General features: G+C 37.8%; 1 protein-coding gene, 2 long non-coding RNA genes and 1 pseudogene across 4 annotated transcripts; 1 reads left to right on the top strand and 3 right to left on the bottom strand.

Annotated features, from left to right (window-relative positions):
• Window positions 1-577: 577 nt before the first annotated feature.
• Window positions 578-3,554, top strand: LOC145804746 (uncharacterized). The gene is made up of 4 exons (XR_014347125.1): window positions 578-1,284; window positions 1,376-1,497; window positions 1,613-1,679; window positions 3,148-3,554. It is a non-coding gene; the product is annotated as an uncharacterized LOC145804746 (long non-coding RNA).
• A 1,070-nt stretch (window positions 3,555-4,624) lies between these two features.
• LOC114312654 (cytochrome P450 78A5) lies at window positions 4,625-12,270 on the bottom strand. Its single transcript, XM_082899738.1, is given in 4 exon segments — window positions 4,625-5,263; window positions 5,266-5,590; window positions 11,513-11,795; window positions 11,797-12,270. Coding segments are annotated over 4 exon segments (1,335 nt in total). The 5' UTR covers window positions 12,249-12,270; the 3' UTR covers window positions 4,625-4,988.
• LOC114308618 (uncharacterized) lies at window positions 5,783-7,090 on the bottom strand. The gene is made up of 2 exons (XR_014347126.1): window positions 6,042-7,090; window positions 5,783-5,935 (listed from the first exon to the last, which is right to left on the bottom strand). It is a non-coding gene; the product is annotated as an uncharacterized LOC114308618 (long non-coding RNA).
• A 492-nt stretch (window positions 12,271-12,762) lies between the features above and the next one.
• On the bottom strand, window positions 12,763-13,369 carry LOC114290009 (auxin-induced protein 22D pseudogene; annotated as a pseudogene). The gene has a single exon (XR_014345892.1). The product of XR_014345892.1 is annotated as an auxin-induced protein 22D pseudogene (transcript).
• Between the last annotated feature and the right edge of the window lie 9,311 nt (window positions 13,370-22,680).

Genomic DNA, 22,680 nt, shown 5'->3' with positions numbered 1-22,680 from the left:
CTTATTTGCTTATCTGAGAATGTGGATATTGTTGTTATACATATCTGTTGAGAATGTGGGTAGTGCTCATATGCCTATCTGTTGAAAAAGGGAAAATGAAAGGTAACTTGGACTCATATGTCGTATGACATAAATATGTGATTTATGTGAACGTATCTGTGTTGGCCATCTATCAATTGCTAATCTTTTAGTCATTGTTCATGGTTGGTTTAGTATATTTCTACTGGGCTGTGGCTCACCCTATATGGGAATATCATTTTCAGGTACAGGTAGCATGCCACCTCCAAGGACGTAGCTTGGGAGGCTAGAGGCAGGCGGACTTTTGTTATTTTGTTCTTTTGATGTATTACATGTATATTCAAGCCAAGTTCTTAATGTGTATGAGTTAGTACTCTTTTGTTGTAACCAAGTGTTAACTTGGAAAGCTGTAAGCCCTTAGGGCATTTGCTTTTGTTGTTAACATGTAATACTTATGTAATGGAATTCTGTTAAATGGAAGAATGTGGAACTTTTACATATCAATGCATGTCTTATTTGTTGGGATTAATGTTATTATTTTGAGGGCGTTACACTAAGGATCATGTATAAAAACACAATAATGTGACACAAAAGAAGGCCCATGGAACACTAGCTGAGCCCATGCGCAGAAAATCTTAAAAATGAAAAAAGAAGAAAAAAAAGATTTTTGACTCTTGAAGCATAAAAAAGATGTGGAAAACTAAACTAGCAGCATGTCTAATTCAGGGTAATGAGATCAGAATTCAGTTGTATATACTTTCAACTTCTCCTGCCATTTATCTCCTAAATCCCTCCCTAGCTTGGAAATATATGATCCCAACCCAATGAGCTAAAGGCATGGCATATTCAAAATTTAAAGATAAATATCGTGTTTTTTTTTTCTTCTTCTCATGAAATGTGTATTGTAATTTGTATAAACTAAAAGACCTTTGCCTCCATTCCTTAGACTTACAAAGACATTTTGCTCACAATCTTGTGCATTGTTTCCCATTTTCTGAATTTTTCACTATGGTTGAGATATATATTCAAATATACTGTTAGAAGTAATTTAGGATTATGCAGCTTTTTCTTCCTCATTACTCCTTGTTTCTGTCCCGTGATTGATAAACTAATGACTTTAAGGTGTGTAAGAGAGATCTTGGATCAAGTTTATCTTTCCACACACTTCTGTTTTCATGTTTGTTTTTTAGTTAGAGAAAGAAGTAACACCGTCCTCGAAAGTACGTGCAGATGTTGTAAGAAGTGGATTCTTGAATACCCAAAAGGGTAACGAATTGTTCTCATGAAATTCCTGTCATGCATTATTTTAGGGATTAAACTTGAAAGCTTAAGTCAAAGTAACATTCTGATGTTTCAGAAGCTTCTGATGGATGCCAAGATGGTAACAAGGTATCTGGTCAGCTGCATAGATATGAGCATCTGAGTAGAATGGCAGCAATTGACGAGTCAGAAAGCCTTTCTGATATCGATGATGTTGAGGTATGCTGCAAGTTTTAAAGCAAGTTGTGTTCTTGACTTAATTGGTAAATGTTACTTGATTGACTTATCAGATCAGTGAATTTATAACTTCGAAACAATGTCAAATTTTTTACAGGTTGACAAATATCTGCACAGTAAGGAAGAGATGCATTACAAAAAGATTATTTGGGAACAAATGAATAGTAAACATGAAACAGTAATGCTGCCTTTTCTTTGTTTCCTTTCTTTCAGATATTACCCTCTTCGAGTGTAGGTAATTTGGAGCAAAAGTTGGTTAATAGTCATGATGCTGTAAATACCCATGATATGTAGCTAATGAGATGGAATTGATTTGACAACAAAACCAATAACATTTGTTTTATTGTACTCACGGCCTTTTGACTGCTATAGTCTTTCTGTAAGTAAAATCATAGAAGAACGAGCACTAGTTTAGATGTGGAGTCCTTTGAATGTACTGATTACACAAATAAACACATGTAAAGCCCTTTGTTGTATTGTTGAATATGTTGCCAAGTTAGATATTGAATACATGCATTTGTCTGATCTCAAAGAGTGCCATTCAATTGAAGCATGTAAAACTCAAGAGATTGAGACACGCTGTCCTGCTTCATTTTCTGGTAGGAATATTTAACCCTCATTTCGCCGTAAAACTGTTCTAGTTTGCACCTCAGAGGATCCTCACATCCGTTCACTTTGTCTCTTCTATTAGCACCACTTTTTGCACTGAAATGATTTGAATAAAAAATCTAAATAACCATAGGGGGGAGAGAGAAAACATTAATTCAGAGTTCTGAACTTATATAGTAGAAAAATGTCGGTAGTTCATATACTACATAGCATGTGAAATGCTGAAAACTCATGGAATACCCTATTAGCTGCAGAGATAAATCTCCTAGTATGTCATCAATGCCGCATTCTTTGTACTCTCGGAAGTGCTTTATGGTTTGATTATGAGATGTGAGCCAAACCTATCCATTTTGTGGCCATATGCACCATAGTTAATGGGAAAACTAAATAACCAAATCCAACCGATGTGTATTGGGCCAGTTTGGTTTGGTTAGTGATGGAAACAAATCAAAAATAAGAATTGGAAGGGTAGAACAAATTGACAAATACCAATCCCCACAACACAAATGGTCTCGACCTCAAGTTAATGGTCACTTGAATATAAACTTACCTTCCCACTGAATTTTACAAGCTGCAGCTCCATTGCAATGACTCCAACCAACGTTGTCCTATGGTAATTCAATGGCGCACTTAACAAAGGAAACTTCAGTTCTTCCTGCCAATGAAGGTTGCAGCCCTTTTTATAAATGAAAACGAGACGTGGAGGAAAATACAGTCGTCATTGTCATTTTCTAATGTTTTTTTTCAAATACAGTTTCTAAAACAGGTAATTGTATGATGATAAGCCGCGTGTGTTTGGCTCAAGTTAGATGGAAGGATTGAAATAATCATTTGGTGGGATTATTCATCATATTTACATGAATTCTCAATTTCAAATCTAACAAATCAAGTTACAATATGATGCCATGTTATTTTACTGTTATTTTTGTTCCATTAATCTGAAATTTATTACTTGCTATGAGACAAAGCTACACTGAGAGTTGGCTAATGTATTTCTATACATCCATTTCAATGTCTTTACAGAGCCAAGGTGCCGAGAATGCCAACACGGAAGGCATAATTGCAAAATGCGATACAAAGTTTAACAAGAAGTTTAGCACCGACAGATTGAGTCTGAAATAAGAAAGTATGATAATGAATTTGACCACAAGACTGATTACGGTGAAGGTGTTGAAAGCTGCGGAGCATATGGTGTGGATTATGATTATGAGGATTGACATGAGATATGAAGAGCTTGGCTTTATGTTAAAATTTTAAAATTTATTGTTTGATGTTACATTAGTTTATGAGAAAATTTTGTAAAAATATATTTTATTTTTCTATAATTTTCTCTTTCCTGACACATTCATCACATGACGATGAATATGCTATGAACTTGTGCCCTTACATAGCTTGAGAAAGAAATAAAAGAAAATTTTGATATTATTTATTAGAGAGGTTTTGCACACCTTGTTTTCTTTTTTGGTAAACAAAGCCTAACAATATATTAAGATAAAATAGTTCTGGAGTATTGAGCCCCTACAGCATCCGTTAATTTGAATGATGCTTTAAAATTATAGGTTTATTATGGATTGAATGAATTATTAGGAATTACAGGTGTATTGTTTTCCTGCTTTGGCGACCAATTTATTAGTCGCGACAAATAAATTATTTTTTTTCGCAAAAAATGACAATTGCCGACCAAGAGTTTTGGTCGCAAAAAATACATCTATTGCCGACCAAAAATTTTGTTGGTCGTGGAAACTCACTTTTGCCGACCAACAGTTTTGGTCGCGAAAAGTAACAATTGGCGACCAAACTAATTTTGGTCGCAGAATGTCACAATTGGCGACCAAAAAATTTGGTCGCGAAATGTCACAATTGGCGACCAAACTTTTTGGTCGCAAAATGTGTCAATTGGCGACTAAGAAATTTGGTCGGCAAAAGGCGACTTTTCGCGACCAAAGTGTTTTAGCGACAAAATGAATTAGTCGTGGTAATTAAATATTTAGTGACCAAAAATTTAGTCGGCAAATCCAACTTTTGCCGACCAACGAAAATTTTGGTCGCGAATTACTTTTGTCGACCCTCAATTGGCGACCAAACTAGCGACCAAAAAAATTGGTCGCGAATAACTTTTTCCGACCAAAAATAGACTTTTAGCGACTAATTTTTTTGTTGCTAAAAATGTTAATTCTTGTAGTGATAGGGCCTTTGGATATAAGTTCTTATTCAACCCCGAATTTGAAAAAAAACTGAAAATCGAGAAGTGATTGCCCAACAATGGAGAAGTGGAAGGGAAAGAAGGAAAAAAAAAAAAAAAAGTCAAAACGTCGTCGTTTTTGAAAATCGAGCCATTCGGGGCAATGGGTTTCGAGCTACAATACATTTTCCAATTAACAATTTGCAAAGCGGATTCAAATTAATCAATTCCATCACATTAGAAACTAACAATTTGAAAACTCTAATTAATTCCATCACATTCCATTCATGGGTAAACTAAGCGAAACTCAAATTAATCAAGCAAATTAGAAACTAACAATTTGCAAATTTTCATGAGCTAAAGCTGCTCTTCCCCTCAAGCTTACACTGTAGAGTTCAGGGTTTAGCATTCATCTAAAACAACACACCAATCCTTCACTTTTTTTTTTTTAATAAATGTTATACATAATTGAATTTTTTATATCATTTTCTCATTCTAAAATACTAGGCAGTGGGACCCACTTGTATTTAGATGTGAGAAAAATTAATAAAAAATAAAATTATACATAACTTTTTTATTTTCTTTTGCACAGAACACACCGAATTACAACCTACAACATTGCTAATAATATATATATATTTTTTACAGTTTCTAATTCTTTACTTTGGGTAAAGTCAGATGCTTACAAAGAGCAATACCGGCGCATTCCGCGACAAGCCAGTGGCTTCTTCATCTGAAGAGAGAGCCCAAGGCATTCCAAAAGATTCACTGATTGGGCTGGAACCCAATTGAATCGGTGCAGAAGATGTGTGAGCCATAAGTGGACCGTGGCTAAGTCCAGTGCCCTACCCGGACACACTCTCCGGCCCGACCCAAAAGGCGCAAGCCTCAGATCTGAGCCCATGATCGAGAAGTCCAACTCAATGAACCGTTCGGGCTTAAAGGTCCACGGGTCTTCCAAATGGACGGGTCGTGGGTTATGGCCCACATGTTCACCATCGCGGTCGTGCCAGCTGGGATAAAGAATTTGTCGACATGGCAGTTATGGACCGCGAGGCGGGCCCATGAGAGTAATGGAGCTGGAGGGTGCAGTCTCAGGGCCTCCTTGACTATGGCTTGCAAGTATGGGAGGTTTGGGATGCCGGAATCTCGCACTTGCCTGTGGCTGCCCACACACGTGTCGATCTCTTGTTGAGCCTTTGCTTGAATGTCTTGGTGTAAAACCATTCTGGCTATGATCCATTCCAGAAGAATAGCAACTGATTCTGTTCCTCTAAATATCATCTCCAAAAACATTATAAAAAGAAAAAGGAAAAATTACCAGTAAATCCTATATAGTAGAAAGTTAAACCATTTAGTCCTATAAGTTTTCTTATGCACCATTTAGTCCTCTTTTTACATCACAACATTATCATCAAAACAACATCATCATCATCAAAACAACTTCACAACATCATCATCCCTTTCTCTACCTTAGAAAGATGATCACAGTAATAATCAATCCGTAGATACCCAACACACCAGCCATAACCACTGGAACAATCGACTTCATCACAAGCTCTGGTCTCATCACACCCATTGACGCCACTGCAACGCCACTCTTCGCTGTCCCATACGCAGCCCTCATACCTAAAAAACATATCCATATATAAGAATTGCAGATCCAAAAACAAAAAGAAGAAGATCAAGTTCAAATTGAAATCGGACAAGGGAGATTGAGAGTTGGTGGTGTTACAGGAGAAAACTAGGGCAGATGCAGCGCCGAGGAAGCCGAAGAACGGTGCCGTTTCATCGCCGCTGAAGGTTGAAGCCATTGTTGTTGTTTTGTTGTTTCAAGGGTTTGGAATTTGCAGAGAATTCGATCGGATCTGAGAGAGGGAACTGCGGATTGGAAAGGTCGGATTTTTTTTTTTGGGACTGAGATTGGGCTTAGGGCTGGGTGGAGATGGACAAGACTGATCTTGAAGAATGAGAGGCTTATCCTCCTTACCCGGATGATGATCGAAACATCGATCCTGATGAAGCTTTATCTTACATTGGAAGGGTTTCGTCAAGATCCTGATGGTGTTGTTGATGATGGCGGAGCCGCCATTGTTGGTGGTCGGATATATATACACATTGCAGAGAAGAGAAGAGAAAAAGCAGGGAAGAGATAGTAGGGATTGATTATATATATACATAATGTTGATGGATGGATAAAACAAAGGCGATGGTGTTGGTGTTCGATTGATGAATCTGATGTTCTAATGAATTTGATGATGGATTCGATTTGAGGGATTTGAGGGAAGAACATCACTGTGTTGATGATTTCGATCGAATATCACACATCCGATATTCAAGAACATTCAAGAACATCACTATGTTGAAGAACATCACAGATCCAACATTCAAGAACATCAATGTATTGAAGAACATCACAGATCCGATATTCAATCTGATTTGAGTGAAGAACATCACTGTGTTGATGATGTTTGATCTGTTTTGATGATGTTAATGTTGATATGTTTTTGATGACGTTAATGTTAATGTTAATGTTTGCTGTTTGATTTGTTTTGATGATGTTAATGTTGATCTATTTTGCTAATGTGGATCTATTTTGATGATGTTTGATGTTATTTTGATAATGATGTTGTGATATTTGATGTTAATGGTACCTTTCAGTCTAATGATGATGTTTTCATAATGATGATGTTGTGATATTATATCACAGTGATGGATAATGTTTGATGTCGATGATGTTCAATGGTCACTAACATTGGGATAGGACCTAACGGTTCATAAGAAAATTCATAGGACCAAATGGGTTACAAGATATAAATTTGAGATTTATTGGTGCATGCCCCAAAGAAAAATTTAATTAGCATAAAAATGATCATCTATGTTAAAGATTCATTATTTAATTTATATCTATATTTCGTTATATGAAAATCTCATATCTGATTAGATTTACTCGAAGATAAAGTTCTCATATGACTTGCAATAAAGAGTTCTATCGTACATAGCACTTAAAGTCATGCAAAAAGAGAGGCAAACTTTATGACATAGTATTTTATGCTCTATTAAGTAAAGCTACATTTTTCAAGGCTCAAACTAATAAAGCTAATTCTGTTAAAAAAAAAAAAAAAAAAACTAATAAAGTTAATAAAGAATCAAATGATATAACTTTGCATGTTTGAATGTTTCACGATGTGGCCAAACATGTCAATAATAGTGTGTACATGCATTATCAAATTATAATTTTGTTCTAAAAAATGGTATATATGACAGAAATTTTTATACAAAAGTCTAATCCAGTATTAATAATGTTTTCAAAATTATAAGATATAACTGTGAGTTTTGATTTAGAATGAAAAGATTATAAAAGATCACATTATTATATTAAAAAAGAGATTAAATTATACTAACCACTCTAAGAGTCACTACAACATATAAGAGTTTTAGAGACCAAATTTTTTGGTTTATAAAAGTGAAAATTTTGTTGCAAAAGACATTTATAGACCAATTTTTATCGTCATGAGGATAGTCGCTAAAAGATCGTCCCGAAAAGTAAAAAACAAGGTTTTTGGTGACAAAATTTTGAAAATGTCATTCATTAATAGATTTTTAGGGACAAAATAATTTGGTCGCAAAATGATTTATTTTTTGAGACAAATAATTTGGTCCCAAAACGACAATAATTATCACTAATGTCTAATTTTCGTTGCTAAAAATATAATAACAACATTTTTTGCAACAAAAATATTTGGTCTCTAAAAAATAATTTTATCTCTAAATTTTAGTCTTTAAAACTTCAATTTTTGTAGTGAGTTTGGAAAAAAGATTATTTAAAAATTTTACGAATTTAACATAATTATACTCACGTGTCTTTTAATAAGATTAAATCATTTGAAACTAATGCAAATCGTGTGTAGACACAACAACAAAAGGTATAATATATATCTTAATATAAAATGATGAAAATATCAATTTTTTATACGACTAACTAATTGTTGATAAAAAATAAACTGACTATTATGTGAATTGAAACTTTTTTTTTTTAATAACTAGATATTCGGGCCAATTTACACATACGTCAACTAATCCCGAAGTTTTAAAATTAACGACCGAACAAATCTTCAGTAGCTCCAAGGTTTCAGATGTTTGATTTTCGTGGGATTTGATCCGGCGACCTCTTAGATGGTATATGTGAACCAAAATTTTTAGAAAATCTAATTATGTCAAACTTATAACTCAATGTATTTTTTATAAATCTCAAAAGTAGTTAATATAATTAAGGATAAATTATACTTTGCACCAAATTCTATTTGATGTGTAAGAATAAAATGAAATTTGATATAAAGTACAAAGGTACAAAATATAATTTATCCTAAAATTAACCTAAAAATTTATATACAAGAATTTTTAAAGTATTTATTCATTTATATATATATATATATATATGTTCCTTCCATCCCAAAATATTAATCTCTTATTCCATTTTCCATTATTCCAAAATATTAGTTCATTTTCAAAAATTAAAGACTGAACTAATATGAATCTCTTATTTTGTCTTTCATTTAAATTCGTTAATAATACAAAAGAATAATTATGACAATTAATATTTTCAAAAAATATATTATCAAAAGGTAATTTTGAAAAATTATTCAGTGTATTTGGTTTGAGTTTTTAGAATTAAGTTTTTTGAAAATTGAGTTTTTTGATTTTCGTGTTTTTTTTGTTTTGTTTTTAGTGAATATTTTTAAAGTTTTAAACATTTTTTTTACTTTTTTAGATGCACCTTACTTAGATGTATCTAAAAAGTAAAAAATTTGTGAAAAAATATTTTTAAAAATTAATAAATACATAAAAATATAAAAAAAAATGTACTGAATTCTCGTATTTTTTTTGTATTTTTGGTATTTAGTGAATTTTTAAAAGGTTTTTTTCAAATTTTTTTTTTTACTTTTTAGATATATGTATGTTAGGTATGTTTAAAAATTAAAAAAATTGCTCAAAATATTAAAAGAATTCAGTAAAAACAAAAAAATACGAAAAATAAAATTTTCTAGGAAGTATTTTTAAAAAATGATAACCAAGCATAGTGATTTTTTTAAAAAGTGTAATAATTATATTATTAACAAAATTAATTTTTTTTAAAAATAGTTATTATTTTGAAACGGATGAAGTATATTTTTTATTGTTGGATATGAAATCTAAAGAGTTAGAATAAAAATTAAAAGTTTTAATTTTAAAGTTTTAATGAGAGTTCTAATAATGTAATAAGGTATAAGGTCCACATATAATATGATATGCCTATATTTTTTTATTTTTTTTCTCTTACTGCATCATTAAAATAATTTTTAAAATTTAAAAATTAAAACTTTTTATCATTATTATTGGGATGTTATCCACATGCCAATAATGGCACCTAGTAACCTACCAGCACTATCTATCTAGTCAAAGTTGTTCCTAAAGTCTATGTAGACCTATCATAATCCTATGATGATCTCTTCTGACAAAGCGGGGTGCAAAATCTTTAATGATATGACACCAATTTGTACTACCTGCATTTTCAATGAGAGTTTCATGAACCATGAAAAATATCTGAAACACCTACCTAAGCATTTTTATAACAGGAATTGTTTGAAACTATATAATTTGTTTTTTAATTCTATTTACAATAATATATTAGGGCAAATATTAATTTTTAATTTATTATACCATTAAGAATCCCATTCTTTTATTGTATCATTATAAATAAATTTATAAATTAAATATATAAGTTCCTAATGTTATTCTTTCAATAATCATTGAGAGGTTGTTTGGGATGATTTAAATAAGTGTACTTTTTAACTTTTCATTAAATATGAGTTGAGTTTGAAGTGATGTGTTAGAGAGGTGATATGACTTAAATAAGATAATATGACTTAAATAAGATAGTAATTTTTTAATTTTTTTTAAACATGTCAAACCAAGCCATAATCTCTGTAAAAGTATTACCAACTATTTGAAAAAATTGTTCATCTCTTCCAAAATCTTGTTTTCATCACCTTTTTTTTTTTTCTTTCTCTTTTTAAAAAATATATTATGAAATATTTTTAAATACATGAAATTCAATAATAGAATGTCAGAGAGTAGTATTCAATTTTATAATTAGATTTTGTATCCTTAGTCTCTTTCTAATGTGAGACAGTGGTATTTAGGGTTGCATAATATACTGTCAAATCCATTCAAATCGCACCGATCTGCATCTATCAACACCACTCTATTTGCTAATTACGGATTAAACTTTAAAATTTATAATCTGCCTTTCAAACCGTTCCGCTTTGCTAGTTAATACATATATATTTTTTAACCTATAATGAAATATCAAAATAAAAATAAGTGTGAGAAATATTTAAGATGTGAAATTTGTTATAAATTAGTAGTTTTATATATAAAACATATTGTGTAAAATTAATTTTTGTTATATTTATAAAATATTATGTAAATTAGTATTATATATTATGTAAATATTTGATAATTGGTCAGAATATTTTTCAAGCCGCCAATTCGCTCAAAACCGTTTAGACCGCAATTTGTCAATTCGCTAATCCGTCAAGTTATCATTCGACTTGTAATTTTACTCTCAAAATGTTTGAATCGCACCGCACACACCTCTAATAATATCTAATTTTATCAATTTTATGATCAAATTTTGCGTATATAGCAAAACTGAAGTAATATTCCAGAGAAACATCAAGGCTGAGTTAACTCTGTTCAATGTCCATTTTGTGATAATATGTCTACAGGGTTGTGTTATGTGCATAGAAACTATTCATAAAATGATCAGAACGGTTCACACATAAAACAAAATGATGGGTTTAGTTGTGGTATTTACGTGTGAAACTGATCCTCTTATTTCTTGTAGTATCTGAATTACTCTATAAATGATTTATGTACAAATAAATTTAAGAATATCTACCACCTTTATTTGTAATGTGGTGCATCATGAATATTTAATTCGTGTTCAGTTAAGAGATGTTATAAATTATAGAAATATATCAATGAAATTCTTCTTTTTTAAAACTTTTTATGGGCCTTTTAAAGTGATAGAGTAGGTTTTATTTTTTTAAAAAATAATTTATATAATATATGTGATATTTATTGTGTGAACAAATAAAACAATAAAATACATCTTTATATTTGAAAACTTTTCATGGAGAGAGAGAGAGAGAGAGCTCTTACCCACAAGACAGCCACCATGTCTGTATCACTGAGCTGATCCTCCAAAGATAGCAAAACACTAAGAAAATCATCTCTTCCACCAAACTCTCTGTCCTCTCCTTTTCTTTCTTCAATAATCTGACCTACAAGAGCCTTCACCCTTAGGGCTAATTTGTGACACCTTCTCTTCACCCCATAAAAATCCAAAAACCCTAGAGGAAAATAATCTGCCAAATTAAATTTAGCAATTAAATCATACCCTTCATTTACCATCAAACCTAACTCCTCACCTTGTGAATTACCCAAACACACTCTCTGACATATTACTCAAAGACCCCATTTGTAATACCCTTCTCACTTCCGCAACCCCTCTCTCCTCCATCTCCCTCCACACCCCCACCGCCATTTCATTGGCTAACCGTCGCCGGAGGCCCTCGAGACCGGAGATTCTCCTAGGAGAGAACATGTAGGTAGCAGCGATTCGCCTGAGGTGACGCCAGTAGTCCCCAAAGGGGGCAAAACCGATGGCTCGCTCGAACATCAGTGAACCAGCCGAATCCTTTATAGGTCTGTCTGAAAATGAAGACCCACAAAGGATTTCCTTAGCTGTTTCTGGGTGACTACTGATGATCACAGGATTGGAGCCTAGGCTGAATGCCATGAGACGAGTTGCGCCGAATGAGGCTGCCATGGTGGCCAATTTACGGTGAGCTAGGGTACCCATTTGAGGTATGGTGCCTAATAAGGGCCACCCCATAGGACCATTGAGTTTTGGAGAGGTTTTTGGGTCATAATAATGATTTTTCCATGCAAAGCCTCCTGGGACTAGCCATGAGTTTCGAAGCAAAAGGAGGAGAGAGAAGATGGTGAGAAGGAATTGGAGAGAGAAAAGCCAAGGAGTTTGGTGGGTGGCTTCAAAACTTGGGATGAAGAGGAGAGAGAAGATTGCTAGCATGAAGGGCTTCATTTGGAACTGATAAACCTATCACCTACTTCACCCACTTCACCTACTCCACTACACCTACTCCACCCACTTCACCTACCCCACTTCACCTACTCCACCTACTACCTATTCTTCTCTTCTATATATAGGAATCATTGTAAACATAACAATAACATATCAATCAATAATACATCAATTTTTAACATGGTATCAGAGCAAGGTTAAGACCTTAGTATTTCTCGCTTCACCGGCGGGCGGCAACCTCGCCTTGGCCGCCCGCCGGACCTCAACCTAATCTGCTTATTTTCTACACATACTTTCCCATCATTGTGTGTAGTTGCGTTTTTTTGTGGGTTTCCTTTTCTTTCTATAAACATCCCAAGCCTTTAGCTTCTGATGCTCTCATGATTCTCATCCTTTTGCAAGAGGTGATGAACATATTCCATGGGACATCTCCAACCAGCATCCAATCACCATCTTTGTCTTCATATGTTGGTGCATATTCAGATCCATTGTACCCAATAGTGCACTTGAACATGAATTCCAAGGCCTTAAGTAGCTCAGGGTAGGTCTGGTAAACCTTGAGACCAATCTTTCTGAGATAAGGAGCTCCATCCATGCTCACTTTCACATATATTCCACAACCATCCGCCTCAGTTTTCTTCGCTTGGAAACAATTTTTCCGGTAAGATCGCACCGGTGGCCATCCTACTACTTGTGCTTTGCTCGGAGGGGCACGATCTCGGTCTCCATTTTCAGTATCATCGATCTCCGACGAGCCTCGTTTGTTGCTCCGAACAATCTGAGACGATTGTTTTTGTGGCTCATCTGTTCCAGGTAACCCTAATCTTAGCTCGGTTGCCTTCAGATTCAGATGATCTGACTCGTAACACATCGGACTTTCCATTTTTTTACTACATCGGACTTTGCCCAAAATCCCTCCTCCGGCGAGCTCTTCGCCGCCTGCTTCGTCCTTCTCGACTAGCACTGATGACACACGGTTGATACACAAACACACGGTTCGCACATACACAGACACACGGTTGATACAGGGGGAGAAGACAGTACAGACGGGAGAGAGAGGGACCTCACCATCTTTCTCTCTCTTGAGGAGAATAAAGAAGAAAAGTGAAAACAAAACAGGGGGGCTCTCTCTATCTCTCTCATTCTCTCGGCCTCCACTCTCTCTCACCCCGAAATTCTTCTTTGGAGCCATACATGAACTTCTCTATCTCTTTGCCTCTTCTCTCTCTCTATAGCTCTCTTTCGGGTTAGATCACACAGGGGGGACATAGCACACACTGTCACTCTCTCTCTCTAATAATCACCCCACATGCCCCAAGATATTATCATACGCACTAACAAACTATTACGTAGCACGTGGGTACTACACCTCCATGGATACACAAACCGCCATTGTATTTTGAAAACCATGGACTCCTGCCAAACCAACATCTTTCCATTACAAAAAAATAAATAAAAATAAATAAATAAATAAATAAATAAATAAATAATAATAAAACATCAAAAATTTACAAATTTTCACACCAAATCATATTTTATTCATCTCAGGTATCAACCCTGCTCCCAATTTTACACAAAAAAAAAAAAAAAAAAACCACAAACAAACAGAAACACAAACAAAACAACCACACCCACAGTGGGATTTTTCTTTTCCCTTCTCTACTCTACTGCAGGTCTCTTCTTCTTACTTTTATCTTGGGTGTCCCGTGCCAGTCCGGTCTTCGTGCTTCCTAATCCACCGAGCACGTTCACTCTCCCCTGCTCCTCCACTACAGCATATGGCGGCCCTCCGAATCGGAACATCACGGTGGCTTTCCGCTTCAGCTCCTTGTTTTCCGCCTTTAGCACACTTATCTCTGCTCGCGCATCCTTATACATGCGCTGGAGCAGAGCCAGTTGGGCGTTTAAATGCTGCACCTCATTTGTCCTACTCTGAAGCCGGTGCGACAAGTTTGTGACCGCAGTCATGGTTTCCACACATGACTTCAATGTATACTGATTGGATTCAATATCCGTTTACACTGCCATTTTTTGCTCCACAGACCTCATAGGAAAGTTCAACGGAGCAAAACCTGGGGCGCTTGGTTGGGGTTCAAGGGCCACCACACCAGTTATCTCTCTTGTGGACTCGTTGAGGTCTGGAAAGAGCGTGAGCAGACCACGGGAAGACGAGGCCATTTTCTGGGCAACAGAGTGTTACAGAGTATCTCTCTCAGAAAACAAAGAGTTTTTTCAGAGTTTTTTAGCAGGTTTTTGTCTCAGCCTCTGTCTCGCCTCAACCTTGGTTTAAATAGCCGGGGCAAATACGCGCATCGCGCGCCACTTGACGCTAGACGACAAAACGGGCGCGCAAGCCAAGGTAGTCACGCGCCTCGCCATAATGTCCGGCACACCTTGTTATGGATTGGGCACGCCTTTTGATGGCACGCCTTTTGACAGATTGGGCACACCTTTTGCGGGTGCGACTTTTACAACGGTCCGACATGACCCCATAAACTGTCCCGACCTTGATTCCGGTTAGCTTCTACAATGGTCCGGCATGACCCCATAAACTGTCCCGACATTTGATTCCGGTTAGCTTTTCCAACGGTCCGACATGACCACATAAAACTGTCCCGACATTGATTCCGGTTAGCTTTTCCAACGGTCCGACATGACCCCATAAACTGTCCCGCAATTGATTCCGGTTAGCTTTTCCAACGGTCCGACATGACCCCATAAAACTGTCCCGACATTTGATTCCGGTTAGCTTCTCCATCGGTCCGGTGTGACCTCGTCACATGTCCAGACTTTATCTGCTACAACGGTCTGCCACAGCCATACAGTGTTCTCTATAACGTTATGACACCACCATACAGTGCCTTCACCAACGGTCTGACACGACCATACAGTGTCTCCTATCCTCTTTTATTTTTATGTATTTTCTTGTTTTGTTACTCTCTCCAAACTCAAGTTGGTTAGTTCCTATCCCCCTTGAGTTTGCGGGGGGCTGTTAAAACCTATCACCTACTTCACCCACTTCACCTACTTCACCCACTTCACCTACTCCACTTCACCTACTCCACCTACTACCTATTCTTCTCTTCTATATATAGGAATCATTGTAAACATAACAATAACATATCAATCAATAATACATCAATTTTTAACAGGAACATTTGATGAAAGTGCTTGAAAAAGCCAAGGGAAATGTCTAGAGATGGAATGTTGCTGTGAGAGGGTTGTATGTGGTGTGATTTGAATATATAGTGCCTGGAAAGTGATTTGGTTTAATGATTTGGGCTATGATGTTTTGCACTTACATTATTTATTCTATTTTAGTGCACTACTAGATACTATTTCACCTCTCTTATAAAAGTATATATTTTTTATATTTTTATTGTTTTTTAGTCATATTATTTTTTTATTTTATTTTTTTGGCTCTTTGAGAAAGATGATTAAAAATTTTAGATTTTAACTTATTTTGAGTCATATCATTTATCTTATTTTTTTACACAGTTTTTCAAAAAAAAAAAAGTTAAAAAGTTAAATTTTAACCAACTTTTCAAAATAATCCTTTGTACATCTTTTCGTAAAAAAATAAAAAAAATATACTTATTTAGATCATTATAAACACTCTAATTTTTATTTTAAAAAAACAATGCTAAAGGCATCTAAATATGAATAAACAAAATATATTGGTAGAACTCACTTCTCAAAAATTCTATATCCATTTGGTTTCTGTACGAGTACGAAATAATCTTCTCGTATAATTCTATTGATTAAGTTTGCACTTCTTCAAACGTCGTCGCTTTACTATTTAAAAATATAAACGTGAGCTAGCTGGCGGGGGTGTGCCAGAAACCTCTCCGATGTCTAAGTCAGCAGAGTAGACAATAGACACAAAAGCTCTATGTATTTGAGAGTAAGAATTCTGATACCTGTACATAGATCCTGTCATGAGCTTTTATAGATTCTGCTTGGTACAATCCTAATAAGATTCTAACTCTCATCAGCAGAGTCCTGCTAGGAATCACACTCCCAAGGATAATGTCTACTCTAAAAACACCCTACTCATTGCCAATCAAGTGAGATGGTTGCATCTCTTACCTCGGCTGGTACCACACTCAACCGAGCTTACACAGCTTGGTGCTGCTTTAAGCAACACTATCGTAGTCCTAACCATGAGATTGCACCTGCAGAGCTACCCTTAGCTCGAGCCTCCTGCCACTGTCACCTCGATCTTCTATGGGGTTTAGCTTAGGATAGCCAGGTCAGGCCCCTGGCAGCCCATCTCCGACCGACTTGACGCATAGATGATCCAGAACCGTGCGATCCGAACATTTACTTCGACCCAACATCTAAGATAAAATGAACTTAGCTCGGCCCAAATTATACACATAAACAACAATGCTACAGACCACTAAATTTCTACCACTAACACCACCACTAATGATGTGGCAAGTAAAAAAAAAACAAAACAAAACAAAAACTAAGACACAAAACACATGTGGCAGTGGGTGAGACCCACTGCCACATCCCTAGTGCAACCACCAATTAGTGGTCTGTATCATTTTTCTACACATAAATTACCCTCTCAGTTTCAATGTCCACTTTTGTGTTCAAGATTTATTATGATTAAATGTAAGAATTCTAAAATATGTAAATCTTGAGACATAGTTTAATAATTAAAATTATATTAGAATAGAAAAATTAGAACACAAGAATAAAAAATTATAGCGATCCCGGGTTTACCCTTGTTATACCGTTGTAACAAGCCCGCGGGGGACCTCGCTACAGCTCGGACTCGATTTTGTTGTCACGGTTCTAAGTCTGAACCAAAGAGTCCAAATCCGGCAAATCGTTTTTGAGAAAACAGATTTTTGAAAGAAGTGCCAAACATGGACTGCTTTGCCAGATACAGAGTCACCACCTAAATATTTTATTTTGGGAAATTTAGGAAACCCTGACTCGGTGCCAAAAGGCCACGTGTCCGTCATCACCAAAGTTGCCTCGGTTCGGGAACTTGGGTACGATTGGGGAAGGTCACTTCGTGAGCACCCCCGCTCGCCCGGTCATAGACCGGCCTCTACTAACCATGATATCAATTTTTGAAAACATTGTATGTTCTTATTCCGGTTATTAGCCTAGGTTACTATGTGATGCTCGCAGCATATAAATATAGACTGGGTCGTCCGAATTGGAACAAAACATTTCATGCTTGTTTATTTGAAAATGGTTTGATGGTGCTACCCGCAAGTAGGCTAAGACGTGGATTTGCCACCCTCGGGTGGGCTTAGAAAACATGATTTTGCCACTATCTAGTGGGCTTAAAACACACATTTGATGAATTATTCCAATTCAAATAACCCAACCTTCACCCACAGGCATTCAGGCAGTTATATCACATTAGCAATTAGCCTCATGGTAAGCATGCTATTCATGGCAGTCACTCACACGCATGCAAGGATGCTAAAGCATAAAACTTACCGAGTACTCCAAGCCAAAAAAAGGAAGTTAATTAGAAATCATGCATGATCCTAAGTATACAAAAATGCCTAATGCAACACATGCAAAATGCAACTATAGCAGGCTCGGCTATTCTAAGATGGTATATGAAATGCTACAACTATCATGTATTCAATTTAGAATTGAAAGTACAATGCAGTTAGTATGATGTGCCGAGCCCAGTGCATGCAATACAGATGGATGATGCAAACATGCTGTCATACTGTATGCTAATTTAAATATGCCCTAATCTAACCATCATAAGCGGATAAATAAAAGGGAGAAAGACGTGGGGTTGGAAGACATACATCACACTCACGCACACTTATTACAGTTATGCCCTCACTCGGAGGGTCCAAATAAATATACAGTCCAAATATTACAGTCCCAAATAAAAGAATATTACAGTCTAAAATATTACAGAATTCTAATTAATTAATGAATTAACTAGAAAGCAAATAAAAAAAAAACTGGCGTGCAAGCCAGGGACTGCCTTGCTTCTGGTGGATGATGCATGTCCGGATTGTCTTGCGCGGAAATCCACCGGAATGCCCCAATTAGCCTCTGTTTACACCTGTTCTTGAAATGCGTGCCAAGTCCCAAGAAGTTGCTGATTCTGCGTTTTGCTGCAGTAGAGAGCAGGAAAGGGGCATAGCAATGTATTTGCACAGATATATGCATGTCTCGAACCTCGTGCCACCAATCACGCATACCGAGGCATGATGGCCGAGGAGTCGAAATGCACTACTCAATATAGGATGAATGCACATGAAACTACAGCTAAAACCTAACTCCATCATGGATAATCCGGAGTGTCGGTGACTAGGAATTGAGACACATTCCGTCACTCGAAGTACGAAATGTACTTCGTTTCCCGTGCCCGGACTAACTCCTATTCCGGACATGATGCAATATGCATGATATGCATGAAATGCAACTAATATACAATCCTAACATACACAATGCTATGAAAGTGAAATGCCTCGAAATGCGTGTACCCGGGCACGCAAACCGAGAAAATGACAGAATGTAATCAAAATGAGGTGCCTCGAAATGCATGCACGCGGGCACGCAAACCGAGGCAATGGTAAAATGCTGTGTAAATGAAGTGTCTCAAAATGCGTGCACACGGGCACGCAAACCGAGGTAATGCTATGTGTCTCGAAATACGTGCACGCGGGCACGCAAACCGAGGCAATGATATGTGTCTCAAAATACGTGCACGCGGGCACGCAAACCGAGGCAATGATATGTGTCTCGAAATACGTGCACGCGGGCACGGAAACCGAGGCAATGATATGTGTCTCGAAATACGTGCACGCGGGCACGCAAACCGAGGCAATGATATGTGTCTCGAAATACGTGTACGCGGGCACGCAAACCGAGACAATGCTATGTGTCTCGAAATACGTGCACGCGGGCACGCAAACCGAGATAATGCTATGTGTCTCGAAATACGTGCACACGGGCACGCAAGCCGAGGCAATGACAGAATATGATGAAATGATATGGAAATGACAAATGGGCTTATACCAACATGAGTGAGCCTCAGCCACACTCACATGGGATGCCGATCGGATAAAAATGAAGTGCCTCGAAATGCGTGCACGCGGGCACGTAAACCGAGGCGATGCAAAAGCGATGCGAATGACATGGAAAATGCAACATGTACTTATACTAACATGAGAGAGCCTCAGCCACACTCACATAAGATGCCGATGGCAGAAAATGAAGTGCCTCGAAGCGCGTGCACACGGGCACGCAAATCGAGGCGATGACAGAATGATATGAAAATGACAAATGGGCTTATACCAACATGAGAGAGCCTCAGCCACACTCATATCGGATGCCGTTGGCAGAAAATGAAGTGCCTCGAAATGCGTGCACACAGGCACGCAAACCGAGGCAATGATAAAATGTGATGAAATATGGCAAAAATGATATGTAAGCATACTAACGGAATTTCAGCAACAAAATATGGGGGAAAACAGTCCCGAAATGAGGCGAAATGACATGAAATGCAAGGAAATGTCCCGAAATGCAACATTAGGCATCCGAAATGGCCTATAGCTATGCCAAACATGCACAATATGGACATGCAATGCAAAGACAGAAGCTAGACAGTCCCAAAAGATGCACTTTCACAGTTATAAACATGGCCAAACAGCAAGTATAGGTAGGGGAAAAATAGCATGCAAGAATAGGGGCCAAAAGAGGGGTAATGAAGCAAGTGGTATAAGAAAAACCCAAACTGAAAAATTTCCTTCTACAACACTGAAGATGGACCAAAAATATGAACATTTACAGTATATGGAAGCCTCAAAATCAGTATAAAAACATGCTAAAAATATGATGCAAAATGAGGCTCAAAAGGTGCTAAAACATGAAGTATACAAAATAATCACCAAACAGAAAAAAAGTGTTAATGAAACATGAAGTATAGGCCAAAATAAGGCCACTTTCAGTTCGGACCAAGGTCCAAAAACAGAAGCAAAGAGGGTTATCAATTTATACAAAATGGGGGCCAAATAAGGGATTGAACTACAAGTGCCACATGGAGACACCAAACAATGTTGAGCCCTTCTCCAATGTTGAAGAGGGGCTCAAAATAAGCCTTATATCAGTTTACAACATGCTCGAAAATAAATTTCTCATGGGTCAAAAATAGCATGCAAAACTATGACATACAAGATGATCAATGAAGCAAGTGTATTATGGAGGGCTCAAACAGCGTTGAGCCCTTAATGAGAAGTGAAGATGAGCTCAAAATATGGCCCTTTTCAGTTAGGGCCGGAGCTTGAAACCCAAAAGAAGTGAGGCTTAGAAATAGATCAAGAAAAAGGGTCAAAAGGGTAAAAGTGTTACTTACCCTTGAAGATTCAAGCTTTTGTTGCTTCTTGGATGGATTTGCAGCTTCTTTAACCTTCAAGAATCCTTCCTTGTTGCTGGAAATGAGATGGTGGTGGTAGAGCTTGGTGGTGTAGAAGGAATGATGGTTAGGGAGTTAGGGTTTTTTGAAGAATTGAGAAGGAAGAAGATGGAGTTGGCTATGGAAGCTTGAAGAGTAATTTTTCTAACCCCCAAGAAGAAGACCCTCAGCTGGTTATAAGGTCAAGAAAGGGGTGTAAAAGGGGGGTGAATTGGAGAGGAATCCTCTCTCCCAAAATATCCCCCGGATACAGAAAATATCTGGGGGATATTGCCCCACAGCTGGAAAGGGTACAGTGAGGAGAGCACGGCCGGCCGCTCACTTTGGCTGGAGGTGGCCGGCCGGCCACACCCCCTAGCCGGCCGGCTAGGGGTCAAAAGGGTCAACCAGCTTTTCTGGCCGGCCAGGTATTGGGGAGGTAGCCCTATGTGTGTACAACACAACCATGTAATTGAAATTCCAAGAAAGTGGGCCCAAGGGGTTCAACAATGGCTCGGAAAGAGGGGGTCAAAAGGGTCAAGTTGATTTACTGGCCGGCCATGAACTTTTAGGGGCCTCTCAGGTGTGTACATCACAGATATGTGGTTCAAAGTTCAAGAAAAAAGGTCCAAGAGGTTCAACATTAGCCCGGAAGAAAGGGGTCAAAAGGGTCAGGTGACCTTAATGGCCGGCCATGAACTTTTAGGGGCCTCTCAGGTGTGTAGATCACAGATACGTGGTTGAAAGTTGGCAACGCTAGCTCTAAGGTATTCAACATTAGCCCGGAAGTGGGAAAAACGGGCGCCGGGAGGCTCGGGAGGAGAGATAACTGGTTGCTGCAACAATTGCTGGCCTCCCACCCTTCAGTGACCTTCCTCGGGATAAAACAGAGGTACCTGCCAAAAATGAGCGAAAACCGTTGCAAAACGAATGTTCCGGAGCCAAAACACACAGTTCGGGGTCCCGGAAATGGGCTGTTAAGCACCGAAAATTGTATTCGACCTCGAAGTGGGTTTCTCAGCCTCCAGTGTCCCTCAAAATGGATGAAATAAGATGTATGCCAAAAATCAGAGCAATAGGAGATGGTTAAGCGGTCCCGAACCGAGGCACACGGCCTGACGGCTCCGAAAACCGGGAACCGGACTCCGAAATGGGCAAAATGGCCTACGGCCACCAAATGTAGCCTACGGACATTGAGAGATGGTCTACGGGACCTCTCCCTCCCTTCAGGAAAAGAAACAGAGAAAACCGAGTCTGGTTCGCAAACCGAGACAAGGCACAGAAAAGGGTTCGGAAGTCCGGAGGCAGGGCTTACGGCCGCGACTCTGAAACTTCTGAACGAGCACATTATGCAACATCACCAAGCGCTCAATTGGCGACGTCTGAGTCTTAAGGTCGGTCAAAAATGGGGTGTCTACAACCGTGAACCGGACATGTGTCCATGGATGTTGGTAGTTGTTTATTACTTTGTTTACATCCTTTTACTTCGTATTTGAGTTATAGGATGTGTTGGGCGGATTTGTTTCAGGTTGGTTGAATTTAGAAACCAAAACTAGTTGCCCAGATTTTTGGCCTGTACGCTCGAGCGGAGGTGTTGGCGCTCGAGCGGGTAATACACCCATCCAGTATTTGTTGTGCAGTGTTGTACGCTCGAGCGTGGAGTTGGCCGCTCGAGCGGATCTGTGTGAGTGGGCGCTCGAGCGTAGGGTTGGGAGCTCGAGCGGGGGCCTGGTTCTGCAAAAGTGCTGGGCGAGTGCATTCTGCGCTCGAGCGGGCGGTTGGCCGCTCGAGCGGAAGTCTGTGAGTGGCCGCTCGAGCGGGGTGTTT

Source organism: Camellia sinensis, chromosome 12, assembly GCF_055761805.1.
Source record: "Camellia sinensis isolate YWXY chromosome 12, ASM5576180v1, whole genome shotgun sequence".
NCBI lineage: Eukaryota > Viridiplantae > Streptophyta > Magnoliopsida > Ericales > Theaceae > Camellia > Camellia sinensis.
Note: the sequence above shows the minus strand (reverse complement) of the source record. Positions and strands in the feature narration are given on the sequence as shown.